This window comes from Halichoeres trimaculatus, unplaced genomic scaffold (genome assembly GCF_033239565.1).
Source record: "Halichoeres trimaculatus isolate MK-OKI-2021-1 unplaced genomic scaffold, fHalTri1.1 fHalTri1_scaffold_3, whole genome shotgun sequence".
Classification (NCBI taxonomy): Eukaryota; Metazoa; Chordata; class Actinopteri; order Labriformes; family Labridae; genus Halichoeres; species Halichoeres trimaculatus.
Window position 1 is genome coordinate 12,496,405 of NW_027437181.1, and position 15,774 is coordinate 12,512,178.

A 15,774-nucleotide genomic window follows, 5' to 3' on the forward strand; every position below is an offset into this window, starting at 1 on the left:
ACAAAAACAAAAACATCTCTTGACAATCAGCATCATCTACCTTCTGTAATCTTCTAATAAGCTGATACAGGAAGTAAACTTTAGTTTGTACAGGGAACTCTGACTCTGATTTTTGTGTGAAGTGGATTAGCAAAGAACCCACAGTGGGTGGGAGATGTTAAGGGTGTTTATTAAAGGTGGTGGTATAATTTGTAAAAGGAAGTCAGAACTAAGCACAGCTGTGGTTAGGGCATAGGGTCTAGAAAATAGTCAATGTATTTCAGCAAATTAAAAGAAATAAAAAAGACCCTGTCCACAGCCTCACATAATTACATTTTACTGTACTCTGGGAGGCATTCTCAAATGAGGGCATGCTGAACATTATCTTTTAAAGACCCCACTCAAAAAGTTTAAGACTAACATCATCCTCATCCTCATCATTGACATTAACATAATCATTTTTAAGCCTCCAGAGCCACCAAACACATTATTCAGCCATTAGCATATGCTAGTTAATAAGGGCCCCAACTTTTTGTAAACTTGCTGTACATAAATCACCTATTTCAAACCATTTTATTTGAAAGCTGTTATAAATTTCCAACTTTCTGCTGCCTTTGTCTGCATGCTGTACCTTACTTTATTGGTATCATTTTCACTGCCATGTCTACATTTCTGTTCTTGTCTTTATTTATCTTTGCTAAAGGAGCAAATTCAAATTTTTCCATTTGTACTGTAAAAAACTCTAGTTTTAATCTGCCCAGTCTTCAAAATTTCTCTACATTTTACATTTGTCTTCTATCTTCTCTTAGTTTTCTTGAGGTTTTTTTTTTGTGTGTAAATAATAAACACATCCCTGTACTTCTGCAATAATACAAATGAAACGAACTGAGTTGCGAAGTGAAGTGTTACATAACATCAAAGCGGATCAACTTCCTCAGTGTCAGACTTTGCGACGAGTCGTCAGAAGAAATCGCCTCACGAAGCATACGGATGGCGGCCGTTGCTCAGTGTTCAGTACATTAGAAGTTTTTTATTTACTGCAGATCAAGTAGACTGGTGCTATGTCTTCGGGAATGACCGGACAAACACCGTAAGTTTTCATGTAGTTATCTATTTTTGGTTTTGTACTTACATTTTGCGTCATAAAGAAAGCCGAATGTGAAACAATCAAAGAGGTTAGCTTTAGCAGCAGCTAGTCTACATGGTCGCGGCCTGCTATCAGTTAAAGTTAGCTTGTAGCCTAACTCTTTTCAGCACATTTGGTGAAAAATACAAGAAGTTTGGATGCTTTGATCCCCAAAGTTACACATTAATGACTCTTTATTGCGATGTTGCTAAACAATAATAAGTCCTCACTTGCTACTCCAGCTAGCCACTTAGCATGGTGGGTCCAATGAATACGCTACAGCGAGCTAAAATACAGATTCATCTGTGTTTTTTGTTTAGCCGGCAATAAACGTCCACGTTAACTGAACTCAGGTCAACTTAGAACGTGTTTTTACTTTATTGAACACAATTTGAGTGAAATGCATGTCCAAACGCCAATTTAATCGAGTTGTATGTAAGTTGCACGCTAGCATGTTGCTAAGATAAACAGAGATCGCGCGTCCTGTGAGGTTTTAACTCGAACAATCCGTTACAATATGATGGTCATTTATACGGTGCAAATACCATCGTATAGTCCTAGTAGAGGGGATTAGTCGAATTGTTTTTAATGTCTCAGCTTAAACAAGGTGGATTTACTTCGCCCCCTTCATTTAACACTCTACAGCTAACAAGATCTAATTTGTTCCTGATGGGATCGTCTTTATGGCCTACAGTACGCTCTATGAGTTTTAAAAAGCAGTATTAAGTCAAAGTTTTAGAAATTGCCTTACAATATTGAAGATGTTTCACTTTCCGTCTGAAATATGAAAGCATATCGCCGAGATTAGGTAAGATTCAAAGATTCAATGAGGATTTATAGTTGCTGGCTGTAATACAGACTGTAATTGCTATGGATGTGTCTATTGGAACGACAAAAGCAGGAACACAAAGACGTACATAGTTTTTCTATATGTAGGCATTTTTAACCTCTGTTATTGCTACAGGTTGGTGGACAAGTGATTGGCAGCATAGAGGAGAAAAAAAGCCTGAATATGCATTGCCAAATGCAAAGATTCACTATAAACAATTCATTTGACAGGAAAAAATAATGCAGGACAAGAATCCTTTGTTGAAACATGTATTATGAAGAGAGAATTTGCTTTATCCTCAGGGATCAAACTCCAGACAAACTACCCTTCAGAAGTTTTAAAGTGGCTTTGTTCTTCAGGTTTTATTATTTGAGAATTCTGGTTTCATTGAACTGCTCTAAGTTTCCTGATTGTGTGTAATTTTTTTTTAAATCTTAGGTGCCTGTCAAGCCGATGGGATCAGCCAGCACAACCCAAACAGAATGTAGATGTGAGCCAGCAGCGGAGTAGTGAAAATGCAGCTCGCCCTGTCTCCTTACCTGGGGTCCCCTCAAACAGCAGTGTTCCTCAGCCAGGAGAACAGCCAGCAACTCCTGGAGGAGTTGAGATGGCTGCAGCCATGGCTGCTAAAATAAATGCCATGTTAATGGCAAAAGGGAAACTGTTGACTCCTCCACCCTTACTGGCAAAGGTAAATTACATCCCAAAAACTGGAAAACAGTCCATTATAACCTGTAGCTATGCAGGGCTAATGTTTCCCCTTTTCACTTGTCTTAAGACTCCAAGTGTGCCTGCACCAGCCGCAGTAGAGGAGATGGTGGTCACAGAAGTCGATATAAATGATGTACCAATCAACTGCAGAGACCTACTTACAAAAGGAAAAACACAGGAGGAAGTAAGCGGCAGTCATTGTCACTGTTGGAGCCGATGTTAATGTTTAACGTTGTCATTGTCAGCTTTATATGAGTTATTAAAGTATTCCTCTCATGTCTTAATCCAATTTTCTCTGACCTTTTTCCAGATCCGACAGTGTAGTGGAGCAGTTGTCTCAACAAAAGGTCATTATATGTCTGAAGCTGACAAGGGAAAAGGAGGGTATGCTCTTACACTTAACTCCAGTGAAATATTTATGCTGTGACCGGGGAAATAGTTTAATGCTCTGAAGAGTGAAGGGGCTTCTCGTTGACTGTAATGTTTTTGAATTTTGTGTTGTTTGTAGACAAAGACCTTTGTACTTGCATGTCCAGGGAAAGACCCAAGATCAGGTCAACAGTAAGTAGTAACCATTTGTCTCTCTTCCTTTTTGCACATTGCTTTCATAATCTGTGACTTGCACTGTATGAAGTGTGAGTAATGCAGCGTTAATGTTTGATTTTTTTTCCTACCACATCAGAAGCAGTGATGAGGATAAAGGAAATCATCTCTGAGGATGTGCTTAGAGCCTCTGCAGCATCAGGAGGACAACAGGTTCCCATAATGCCTCCACTCACACTCTACCCCCAGCCTCCTCGCCCTGTCATCCCCCCAACTGTGCCCAACAGCAACGCAGTGTCAGCCCAGGGCCATCGGCCTGCTGCTCCACATTCAGGGGTAGGCAGATATGACGTGTGTCAAAATTCATCCTGGCATTAATGATGGTGAAGCTTCCTTAATTTTCTGTGGCTTTATATTTTTTTGTACAATGCATGCTTTGGTAGTGTGGTATAGGTTTGAATCTTTTTAAAGAGGAAAAGTATTTTGAGCACAATCATAAATGCAGTTCAGGCTTTTTCTGGTTACTCTTTAATTTCTGTAAATTTACTAGCGGGAAAGTCAGGATATAACCAATGGAGGTAAAGAAAGTGAGGCAAATGAAGACCATGTTGCCTTTACTGATACTCACCTCCCAAATTAAGTAGCAGAGAGAACATCCTTGTCTAAAGGGAAAGGCCTTGGATTGCTGCGTCTGCTTACAAAATTGTAAAAACTCTAAATGCGTGAAAATGTTCTAAACGTGCAGGAAAAAAGAGTGATTATTTTCTCTTTACCTTCAGAGTTTTGTGCACACAAAGATTTTTGTGGGTCTGGACCAGGCGTTGCCCTCGTTCAATGTGAATGAAAAGGTGGAGGGTCCAGGAGGGACTTACTTGAGTCATATCCAGACAGAGACGGGGGCTCGGGTCTTTCTCAGGGGAAAAGGTTCTGGCTACATCGAACAAGCGTCAAAACGGGAGTCCTTTGAGCCTCTCTATGTTTACATCAGGTATGTTTGTCACAGATGCTCACCCTTTGAATTCTGTTTTAAACCATTACACCATATTAAACATTTTCTTTTTACAGCCACCCAAATTCATCTGGACTGGAGTCAGCAAAGAAGCTCACAGAGAGTCTGCTGGAAACTGTAAGTTGATTAAGTTTTTAAGTTGTTAGCTGAACATCAATGGAGGTTTAAGAAGGTGAAACTATTAAGGTGTATAGTTATTCACTGATACCCACCTCCTAGAGTGACAGAGGTAGCGTGAACCACCTGATCTCAAGGGATAGATTTTGAGTGCTCTGCACCTACCTACAAAACAACGGAATTATGAAATGATTAGAGATCACACAGTCTTTCTGGATCATCCTCAGGCTCTTCACATTGTTTCTCTTTTCTCATTTTGCAGGTGAGAGCGGAACATGCCCGCATGGTGTCCATGTACACAGCCACAGGATCAACTCAATGTAAGCATTCTTTTCCAACCTGTGGCCAACATTGTTGTCTTTACCTTGATTTATCATCAAAAAACAACAAGTAGTCAGTGTCTTTCATACAAATTAAAGGGGTATTCCACCCATGTTCCTGTTTACAAAAAGAATTAAAGCCTCTGATTAACAGTGGTTGTACAAACTGTAGTTTCGTGAAGCTGACTGTTAACACATGAGGTCTTGTATCTTAAGATGCTGAAGTAAGATTTTGGTTGCTCTTTAATCCTAATTAAACACCTTCCTATCCTGCTCCATATTCATGACGCATCATATCTATATGGCCTGATTTGAGAGATTGGAATTAGTTGGAAAGTGCTTTTTATGTCTTTAGCTTAATTTCTGCCCCATTTGTGCTTGATTCAACTTAAGTTGCTGTGCACTTTTAGCTCTTTGTTTTAAGCTGGGAAGTTGCTTGACTCCTGGATGAGGCCGTTGTATTCAGAATAATGTTTATAATTATATCATCTATGATTTAAAAAAAAAAAAGTATTTATTTATTTATTTTAACCTTATATATTACTTATACTCACAGATATTGTCATTATTCCTTCATTTAATCAATAAAATAGGTTTAAAATCTAAAATATATTAAATTTATGAGGTGAAGAAATGCAACACCTTTAGCGACCAGGTCTTGAGAACCAGCTGACCCTGTTTTTTACGATGGTTAACTTTTTTCTGAGTTTGCTTACTGGCTCTACATTAGGTTGAGATTAGAGGTCGCCAATCATCAATCATCAATTCATTTGGTATATGCTATTAACTTCACGCTCTATACTTTCATTTCAGCATACCCAGCACATGGATTTCCTCCTAATAGCAATTACTCTACCCAGGGGTCCTGGTATAACTACCCAGCAAATGGGTATGCTGGCGGCTATTCAGCGTACCCAGGAGCCGGTGGTTATTGGAGTAATGCAAATGGTCCCCCAAGTCTTTCTAACATGTCGACAAACCCTCCATCTTCTCAGGCAATGGTTCAGTATCCAGTGTGTCCTAGAAAACCACATCCCTATCTCGCCCAGGTAACTATGGAAGATCAAGCTTGCCAAGCGTGGATACATTTAGCATTACTGTTTTAAGTGTTTTGATTATTTCAGAGACAAAACAGCTAGAATGCACATAAAGTCACAATGTAACATAGTCGCCACACATGTCAGTTATCATCTAATTTATTCAGCACAGAACTCAGATCTTCTTACAGTCAAAATTCACATTAAAATGTTAAATGGTGTGATACTAGAGGCCTTTTTGGAGTTGTATTTTTTTAATTCAGCTGCAGATTTAGCATGTTGTGTTGGTTTTGCTCTGAAGGATCCTGGAAGCAGCATGAAGGTGGAGGCTGAAGATTCGTTAAACAATGCATCGGAGTCAGGAAGTCCTAAACGTCATTTCCATGAGGGGGCCAAAGAGGACCAGGTCAGCTAAAGAAAAATCCTGGTTATTTTATCATCAATAGTTGTTTTGATCAACCTGTTTGAGTTGCCACTGAGGGTTTGAGTCTCTGGTCACTGAAATTGAAGGGGGAATGGATCAGTTCGGCCATCACTGCCCAACTTTTAAGTATAAAGAAGATCAATCTCAGTCTTCCTGGGATCAGTTCTATTTTTTTTTTACTTTTTTAATAGTTCACAGCTTGGTAGTAAGTTTGATTAATCACAGTTTACCATACCTAATTAAATTGACGGTCAAATAAAGAGGAGCACTGTTTGGTGTCACAGACATGGGGTTAAGTTGTGTCACGTGAGCGATAAAAATGTTCCTGAATCTGAAACTTTTTATAAAAATTCGTGGAAGGACTGAAAGCAGTCATCAAGTAGTACGTGATATCAGGATTGTCTGCCTGTTTCCTGGTATTTCTTGATACTGGCTTGACTATTGCTCATTATTAAGTCAGTAAAACAGATTTGCAAGGCTCATGGTTTTAAGCATTTTTTGAAATTTTCCAATAACCAAGTTTACACAAGTTCACATTTCTGTTCCTTTGTGCATCTGTTCCCTGTAAAGAGTGAAAAGAAGCTGCTTTTTACACTGTGGAGAGACTTTTTCTGGAATAGGAATGTTTATTCTACAGTTTTCTCCATCTTTTTTAGAAAACAAAAGATAAGGCAATTAAATGATTCAGCTTAAACTTACTATTCTTTGCACTTTCTTTGTAGCCTGCCAACAGATCTCCAGAGGGTCCCGCTCATCAGGAACCTGCACCTCCTGCCTCCAGTGTTGGAGAGACTAAAGTACCAGAGAGGTATGTAAACAGCCAATTTTCTTTGTATTTCACCATCATGAATCCTTCTGGTGTTGTAGCATGTTTATTTGTTATAGGGTCCTGATGCCCCCACCACCGCCTCCCTTTGTGGTGCCTGCCCCTGCTGCACGCAAAAGGCCAAGAGATGCTGTGATAGAAGATCCAGCCAGTCCACCCATCAGCACCGCGTCTATGGGTATGCACTTCCTGATTCCCAAAGATTCTGAGAGCCCGAGTACTCGGACGTTTGTTCTGTAGACTTGTCTGTTGCATTAAATGGCATCTCCCCCCATGGAGCTATGGGGGAGGAGCGGAGACCTGTGTGAACCTCTCAGCTGGTAGAACCCACTAACATGCTCTTCTTGTATATGTTCTTTGTCTTTCCCTTGTTTTCTCTCTCAACATGTGTCCCCGGACCTGCCTGTAATGGATGTGTGCTCTGCTGCCGTTTCATTTGATATCTTCCCTCCCCTGGCTGCGGATCAACCCAAAACCATCGCTAACATGGGGCTCCTCACTGGGTTTTCCTCTTTGTTTCTACACTCTCTTTGTCCCTTCCCTTCCTCTCTTATTTCTCCCATCTTCTTTTCTATTTTTCTCTGTCTCTCCCTTTTTTACTGTGCCCTTACAGGTGTTCATGAGGAGGTGCATGAGAAGAAGTCTAAAGTGGACACAGACGCATCGGGGTTAGTGCCCTATGGAGGGGATTCCTCAGATGAAGAGGAGGAGAGGACTCGTAGTAGTAAGACAGATAACTTATAACCCCTGCTCTGTCCCCACTGTCCAGGATACCCTCAAACCCAAAGTATCCACACTCAGTACATCAAACAAGTCCTCAAACAAGTAAAAGAAAAAAATCCACCCTGCCATCTTCATACACCGTTATTGGACTATACCATTGATTTCACCCTTTTACTACTCATCATGTGACCACTACTGCTGACTTCTTTTTAAGCAACATGTGACATTAATTTATTATTTTTTTAAACTCAACTTACAGGAATGGAGATAAAAAAATCTCATGAGGGCATTTCTCCAACACTTCTGTTGCTAAATGTACAGATTACATAATTGATATCAGACATAATTGACCAATCTTTATACGCCGACGGACTGACAATCTTTATACAGCAGTAATGGAAAGCAGATTACCTGTAGTTAACGGGTGAAGTTAAAAATGGAACATTGGTATAATTTAATTTATACTTATTTTCTAATATTTGTGGCAAACCCAGGCTTTAGCTAAATGACTTTTTTTTATCATTCTGTCTTGTTGGATTTTGCTTCCCATACTCTGTTTTTTTCATTGCTCTCAAAGGACACCCCTCACTCTGGATTTGAACTAGTTAGCTAGCCAAGAAAAAGCACATTAAAATTTCAGTGGATGATAATGAACATGTAAATATAGTCTGTGAGTCGACCATCATTGAGCTTCTGTTTGTAACATGTCTGTCAGTACTACACACCACACACAGCTGCTGCAGCTTTACAACATGGTGTTAGGACACAGTAGTGTTTTGCTTTCTTGTGTTATTGCTGCTACCTTTAAGAAAAATCTTTTTTATTTGTTTCTGGTCTCACTCCAAACTGTTCACTGACACATTTCATAATCGGCTCAGATATTTCCAGGCTGAAAAATCTGCAAGTATCAAACCAAAAGTGTCTTAACAGTGTAGATACTTACAGGGTGGATTTTTCCTTTTACAATGTGAATACAATTGTATAGAACTTCATTTTTTCCCGAAAACACTTTATTTCATTTTTCAAAGCACCTTTAGCTTCTCAAAAACAAGCCCCTCATTTCTTTTTTGGATTGAAACCCTTGGCCCGCTGCAGGTTCTGATGAGACAAATACATAATGTAAAATTCAATGAAACTTTTTCTTATCTTGGAAAATGGTGTATGCCTGTTCCCATGGAATATTATAATAAAAACAACTGAAAACTCCTCACTGTGTAGTTCTAGCTATCTTACTTTTCTAAACACTGGTGTTCATAGTGTTGTCTTTTATGAAGACGACACTCAGACCTTTGGCTAGTATTTTAAATACTGTTTCACCCCCTTCAAATCCTGTGTTGGACGTGACATGAACCCTCGGCCTGATTCCTGCTCTCAGATAAACGTGTACTCAGGAGCTTCTATGGCATTGTGCACAGTAAGAGCTCCTGGGTTGTCCAGACTGAAGCAGGGGTGAACATAATTTCTGAAGTTACTTTGAAAGGTGTGCAGATGTTGTTCCAGATCCACGTTAAAGAAGGACAGAGTCCCTCTGTCGTAGTCTAGCGCCACTCCTATCCTGACGGGGTTCACTGTGATCCTCAGGTCAGGACTCCAGCCGTTGTGCAGGAACTCATATTTATGCCTAAAAATAGAAGAGGTCATTCACAAAAAAGAGGCTCTTAATTTTCAAACATTTCAGTTGTCCATCCTAATTATCAACACATTCTGCATTGTGAACAAGCAGCAGGATCCGAAGAGCAGCAGATTGAGCAGGAGAGGTGTCATTGTTAAATTACACGCATGAGGAATATTTATGTAGACACCAACAATACCAACCACATCCAGGGCTCGAGCAAGATGCAGCTCTGATTCGCCTTATGTGACAATTCAACTCCTGCTTTGTTCCAGGATTGGTTGCCATGGTAACACTATAAAAGTAACAGATATTCATCCACAAGCTCTGCCACCTTTATTGAGCTAAGCTTTGCACGGATGCACATTTTTTTTTGCTTGGAATAGGGAAATTTCTGCTGGCTAAAATTAGACATGGCCTATTTCCTATGAGCTGCTGCAGTCGTCTCTCAGAGGATCTGCAGGCTTGTTTCCATATCGCTAATATCTGCAAAATCTGCAAAGGCTGAAGGACTGACTTTGCAGTGATGAACATGACGGTCTGTCTTCTTCATCATGGTGCAATAAGATGTATATTAAAAAAGTTACAAGGCATTAAGGATACAGTTACTTGTTCATAAACCTGATGTTTGCTGAAAGATCCCTGAAATGGTCAAAATGTAACATTTATGGAGACTCTGAACAGAATTTAAAGACTTCTAAAGGATGTGTTTCGTTTACCTGGAAGGTGTGAGAATGTGTCTCATACACCAGGATGTGTTGTTGGCTCCAAGGTATGAATTTCTCTCTGTGTCCTCATAAGCCACTCCAATTCTAAACTCAGTCCCCTCATCCACCTCCACTTCCCAGTAGTGTCTGCCTCTTACAGGAATCAGATCGCCCAAAACAGCTACACATCTAGACACATACACAAACACTCTTATTCAGCATGTACACTCAAAAGGGTCAGCTCTGTCCTCAGTCACAGCAGTATCCCTGCTACCTGGCAAAGGTGTTATCATCTAAAGCCATGGCACTGATGGGAAGCTCCTCGTCTCCGTAAAACATGGTGAACCCATCTTCAGAGATGGACAGACAGGGGTGGGCAGTGTCCTCCAAGAGATGAAAGAATGTACCTGCACAGGTGAGAAAACATTTCAGACTGGCACACCTTGTCAAACACAATTCTGTCTTATGTCCTTATGAACAAGCCAAAGCAATCTTCACCTGTTGTGGAGACAGTAAGTACTTCACTCCTTTCACTGGGCCCACCGATGTTGACCGCTCTCACAGATATGAGGTAACGGCGTCCTGACTGCAGCTGGATGAGACACTGACAGGTGGGGACAGCTACTATAGACCTGTGAGACCAAACAGTGAGACCAGCTGACATCACATCCTCTTTAAACATAAGAAATCCACCATGATGACAAATTGTGGCAAACGTCTGCTTTTATTAGAGTGAACAAAGAAGTCAGTTTCCCCTCATCTCCCATGATTCAGTGTATAAAGAATATGGATAATGGATTAAGAGTTCTCAAGTGACCAGATAAGATCCACTTCTGTGAGGACCATATTCTAGCTGAGACTAACAATGCTGCAGAAGCTGAAGCTAAGAATAGATTTTCTGGGGCAGAGTGAGTTTTGATTCAGCAGCTCTATAACCAGGGGACTTAAAAATGCTAGGTAAGCATTTACGCATACTTTTTGTGGCTGTATTGAAGCAGGAATTCCAATAAAGGACAGAACTGTGAGGACAAATATCATGTGACTCTGCATCCTTTGAAGCGTTGCATGTTTCTGTGGAACGTGTTCGCTTTAACTTAACAATTCTAATTTAATCTTTCTATTTGAACTCTTAAAAAGTTAATTAGTTTAAAGTAAATGTTTTTTATTTTCTGTTTTAAGCTTCAATCACAGATCTTACTCTGTAACACCGCTCTGTGTGCCATCGGGGCTCATCTCACTCAGCTCCACGGTGTAAGAGTCCACAGGGTTGGTGTTTCCTGACTCCCAGCGGATCAGAGCAGCCTCTGGGCAGCTGGTACACTCCCTCTGCTTAATCACTGGAGGTGATGGCACTAGGAAGAGAGGAGTAAAGAGTTTACAAGAGATTTTTCACAACATGAAACACTTGGGCAGAAGCAAAAATAAAAATTTAAGTGTTTTAGGGGAAGAAAGAATGATTTTAACTTTCAAAAGCATAACCTGTTGCAGGAGAGTGAGATGTTTTACCGGTCATGTATAAGGCTTTCTCGCTTGCTGGGCTGATCCCTGTAGTATTTGTAGCTGTCACCCAAAGCTCATACTGAGCATTGGGCAGCAGGTCAGTCACAGTGCAATGGGTCTCTTTAACTTCCACTTTGCTCTCTGAAAAACAAGCACACATTTCAGCGGGTCTGTACCAATTCAAAATCACCAATTTTTCTCATCAGTAGCTCCTATTTCGACAGTAGATGGTGTTATCCTGCAGTGTGATTGAGCCTGTACCATGTGCTGCACAGGTGCTGTCTGCCAGTGCGTCCTCCAGCACGGGTCTGTAGTAGAGCTCGTAGAACTCCACTGTGTCGTCTGAGAACAGGCTCCAGCAGACACGCAGCGATGTCTGAGTGGCAGAGTTTGGCATCTGAGGGTTGATCACTGGGGCAGATGGAGCTGTTTTTGTAGTGGAGAAACTTTAGCTTTAGGGTTTTGTTGAATGTCATAAAATAAAAACTAACTGTAGAGGAAGAGTTTTACATTAAAAGCCTTTTTTTCTGTGCCAGAAGTCATTCCCGGTGATTGTTCGCCTGATACAAAGAGGGTAGGGGATGTACATTTATCATAAATCTAATCAATTGCAACATGATCGTATTGAGCTCTCCTGGTCTTGTTTAATTGTTTGTCTATGACTGTCTAAGTCCATAAAAAATAACAAACAACAAACTTAAGACCCCTTTAGGTTTTGGCATGCTCAGCCAATAAAGCTCACTGAGATGGAAAACAAAGATGAACCCATAACTGATATCTGCAGACAGATGAAGCCATGATATCTACAGATGCAGTAGCTTAGAGGATTTATGCAACTAATGTATGAAACTAGATTTACTCTCAAACCAAATGTGTAATCCAGTTACAACTGTCTGCCCTTTTCCTGAGGTTTTGGCTGCAGGACATTTTTATGTATGTTACAGTAAGTTTGAGATGCTTTTGGTTCAGTTTTATCATAGTCCCTATTATATTAAAAGATAATCAGACAGAACACACAGCTGCAGCCAGCGTGGAGGTTTAAATGTTCACTTTGATTCTGATTTTTTACCACTGCACGTACACTACCTAAACAAACCAGACAATTGGGATTAAATACAACAATGTATGATACACTGAAATGAGCTCTGATAACAGCTAAACAAGTCTGGATTTGACATTTCTACAGTTAAATACTTAAAATATCTAGTGTGCTCCGTCTCTATCATCACAGTCTTAGTTAAGTGAAGTTTTGTTTGCACATCACACCTGGAACAATGTTAATGGAGTCCATCATGGATTTAACATCAGACAGGTCAGCCAGCGGTGTGTTGAACTCCAAATGTGTGGTCACAGAGAGATCAGTCTCCTCTTTGGCAAACTCCTCAATTCTAGGGATTAGAAACAAAAAAAAAACACATAAAAACACAATGTGAGAGTTGGTTTATGGTACACTTACTAGCCTTGCCTGGATGTAGTTACCATCTCAGTGCTATGTTAAATCCTGGCAAATGGACCTTGAGTAAGGATTTTGTGATATGCTGTCTTTAAATGATGTCAACACATTCTGCACTCAACATACAAATTCAATGTGCTTTCACTTCACCTTTACATTACCAATGCATGCTGGTTTAAATTAGGGGTGCACTGATCACAATTTTCTGGCCAATCACTGATCTTTAAAAAGCCTGACCTGCAGATACTGATTTGGGCCGATACCAATTTTTACTTTTTTTTTTTTTTTTTTTTTTTTTATAAATGACAACATATACCTTCAATGTTCCTATCTTATTTTACTGAAAGAAAAAAAACTTGACCAATAAAGTGTCCTGAGTTTTAGGTCTCAGAGCGAAAAGCAACAATGGCTGGCTGTCAGACCTTACTGGAAGTATATAAGATCAGTTTAATATGTAAGGATGAGCCGGTCACTGATGTCTTATCTCCAAGCACCAATCCCCCAAAATTAAGGAATCGGCACAATCAGCATCTCTAGTTTAAATGTTTAATTCAGAGAGCATAAGAAGAAAATAACTGCATTTCTCTGAAAACTTGTTCTTTCTTGTCCGATAAAAATCTCTTAAATCTAACTTTAGTGATGTAGAATTTTTATGGCAAACTGAGGTATTTAGTGTTGCTGTATGGTGTTAGAAAATGCCTGCTTTACCAGAGCAAACAATGGTTATATTTTGCTCAACTTAAGACAACTGGAGCTTTTAGAGTTCATGGTTTTCATATGAAAAACAGTACTTCAGGCATGATGTTATGTCTTTGGAGTAAGATGCATTTCACTTGACTTAGCTACCTTACACCATAAATTAAAATATTTAAAGCGGCAGCAGAAACATTTGATGCACACTTTGAAAAGCAAGACATCAATAAATTTCAACATTAACGCACATCTACTTTACTTTTTTGGATGCTAGATTCATACTTTCAGATTTTGAATGCAAAAACCATGAGTGCAATTTTTACTGTGCATCAGCGCTTAAAATTAGAATGATTGAAATACTTCCTTAGCCTCAATTCTGGCTCATACTAGTGTCATATTTGCAGGTAACGTTGGTCTGAAACTTAACAAAAAACACTGTCACACTGTATCAGCCATGCATGATTAATGACAAATCACCCTGCAGTCAGTGTAGTGTCACACCATGCAGCTCACTCACTGAGCATCAAAATTACCTTTTGATAGTGGGCATGACTGTCTGTCAATTGAAAATCAGAGTCATTGGGCATAGAGTAATTGCATCGAAGTCATGTGGACAAATCTGGTTTTCATTTCTATGCGAGGGCAAAATCATCAGACATAATCTACACATGTATGCAAGTTAGATCACCTTCAGGAAAAGCCTCTTGTCTTGGCAGCGGTAGATCTCTTGGGCCGTCTCGATGAGCTCCTTGGAAGCATCCATTGCACGGCCACAAGCCAGCAGCTGACTGTACAGGGCCTCCAGCTTCCCCTTCTTCTCCTCCTCCAGTCCAGCGGCCCTCTCATCATATCTCTGAGACAGAGTCTGCAGCACGTCATTGTAGTGCTGCTCTAAGTGCTGCTCCTGACGGCCAAAATTCTCCTGTACACACATTCATGCAATTTAGAAGAATGTGCTATGTGGCAAACAAAAGTATGGAAACATGCTAAAAATGAAGGGTTAAGTGTGACCTTTACCTCCACTGTGAGAAAGATTTCCTCCAGGTGACCTGCAAAGCTCTCCATCTCTGCAACCTTTCCCTGTAACCGATTCCTGATTGTGACAATTTCACTCTGAAAATGATTAGAAGTCTTTATTTAAGAATTTTCAAAACAATTTTCAGCCTGTAATAAAGTAGACACATGTGAAGGTAACATATAAATTCATATTGGAATGGCTTGATCTTGACTTCTGTATTTCACAACAAAAAACACATTTGGTTAAAAGATCTGAATCAATAGGTGAAATTAGAAAATAAATGCATCCCTACCTCTGGTCCTTCGTCCTTAAACACGTTATCTTCATCATTCCCATCCTCTGCTCCAGTGGGAGATGGAGGGAGATCTTCACAGGGCTCAAAAGTGAGGGACTCATTTGTGTCAACAGAAAACCTCTGGAAGGTGGAAACATCTTGGGGTGTCCTCCCGCCTCTGTCTGATGTCACACCGAAGGGCTCCATGGTGGTTGACTCTCTGCTTAGATCCTGGCGCTCAGATTCTTCTGCAATAGTCCCCAGTCTTTCCACTCTGATTTCATACAGGTCCATGTGAAGAGTGACTATAGGGGATACAAGACCATTATGATTCATATTTTGCCAGTCAACACTTAGATGCAAATCAATAGTTAAACAATTCCGTTATATTCAAAAACACAGGACCAAATCACAACTGAACAGTATACACAACAAAACAAGATCTTGAGGAGTGAACCATACATGCTGTCTGTACAGAATTCAATTTTTAAAAGGAAATGTGCAGTAAAGAGCAAATTTACCTGGATAATAATGTAAACCAGTCTGTTCTAAACAACCATTTCAGGCCCACATTGGTGTCCGCAGGCAAGTGTAAGCAGTCCAACCCTCACCCAGAAACTGTGACAAAAATAGATTAGACTTGGACCGCTCAAATGTCACAGGCATGCCAAACATTCATGCAAGAAGGTAGTTATTGTGTGAACAAAGCTACAATTCAGACAATTAAGAAGCCAGAGTACTCCTAACACTGTAAAAACCTGTAATTGATAAAATTAGGCATGATTCTTTTCTTGGTACAGAGGTGGAAATCCCCGAAAACATGTGATTTAAAGGTCAAAGTGGAAAACATCACCAGGGATATTATGGTGCCTT

At 40.0% G+C, this 15,774-nt stretch overlaps 2 protein-coding genes and 1 non-coding gene across 3 annotated transcripts; 2 read left to right on the forward strand and 1 right to left on the reverse strand.

The window, feature by feature from the left end:
- The first annotated feature begins 918 nt into the window (after positions 1-918).
- LOC141787990 (KH homology domain-containing protein 4-like) lies at positions 919-8,850 on the forward strand. The gene is made up of 14 exons (XM_074666768.1): positions 919-1,069; positions 2,373-2,625; positions 2,713-2,829; positions 2,956-3,029; positions 3,154-3,206; positions 3,328-3,524; positions 3,968-4,176; positions 4,254-4,314; positions 4,577-4,634; positions 5,448-5,683; positions 5,973-6,077; positions 6,818-6,903; positions 6,981-7,099; positions 7,535-8,850. The coding sequence occupies exons 1-14, from the start codon at positions 1,041-1,043 to the stop codon at positions 7,663-7,665; spliced, it is 1,728 nt and encodes a 575-aa protein (XP_074522869.1). The 5' UTR covers positions 919-1,040; the 3' UTR covers positions 7,666-8,850.
- Positions 3,762-3,892, forward strand: LOC141788393 (small nucleolar RNA SNORA47). The gene has a single exon (XR_012598136.1). It is a non-coding gene; the product is annotated as a small nucleolar RNA SNORA47 (small nucleolar RNA).
- A 63-nt stretch (positions 8,851-8,913) lies between the features above and the next one.
- On the reverse strand, positions 8,914-15,688 carry fsd2 (fibronectin type III and SPRY domain containing 2). The gene is made up of 13 exons (XM_074666769.1): positions 15,423-15,688; positions 14,920-15,206; positions 14,627-14,722; positions 14,298-14,531; positions 14,143-14,165; positions 12,730-12,851; positions 11,725-11,889; positions 11,470-11,604; positions 11,162-11,315; positions 10,462-10,595; positions 10,238-10,370; positions 9,976-10,152; positions 8,914-9,265 (listed from the first exon to the last, which is right to left on the reverse strand). The coding sequence occupies exons 2-13, from the start codon at positions 15,193-15,195 to the stop codon at positions 9,016-9,018; spliced, it is 1,899 nt and encodes a 632-aa protein (XP_074522870.1). The 5' UTR covers positions 15,196-15,206; positions 15,423-15,688; the 3' UTR covers positions 8,914-9,015.
- Between the last annotated feature and the right edge of the window lie 86 nt (positions 15,689-15,774).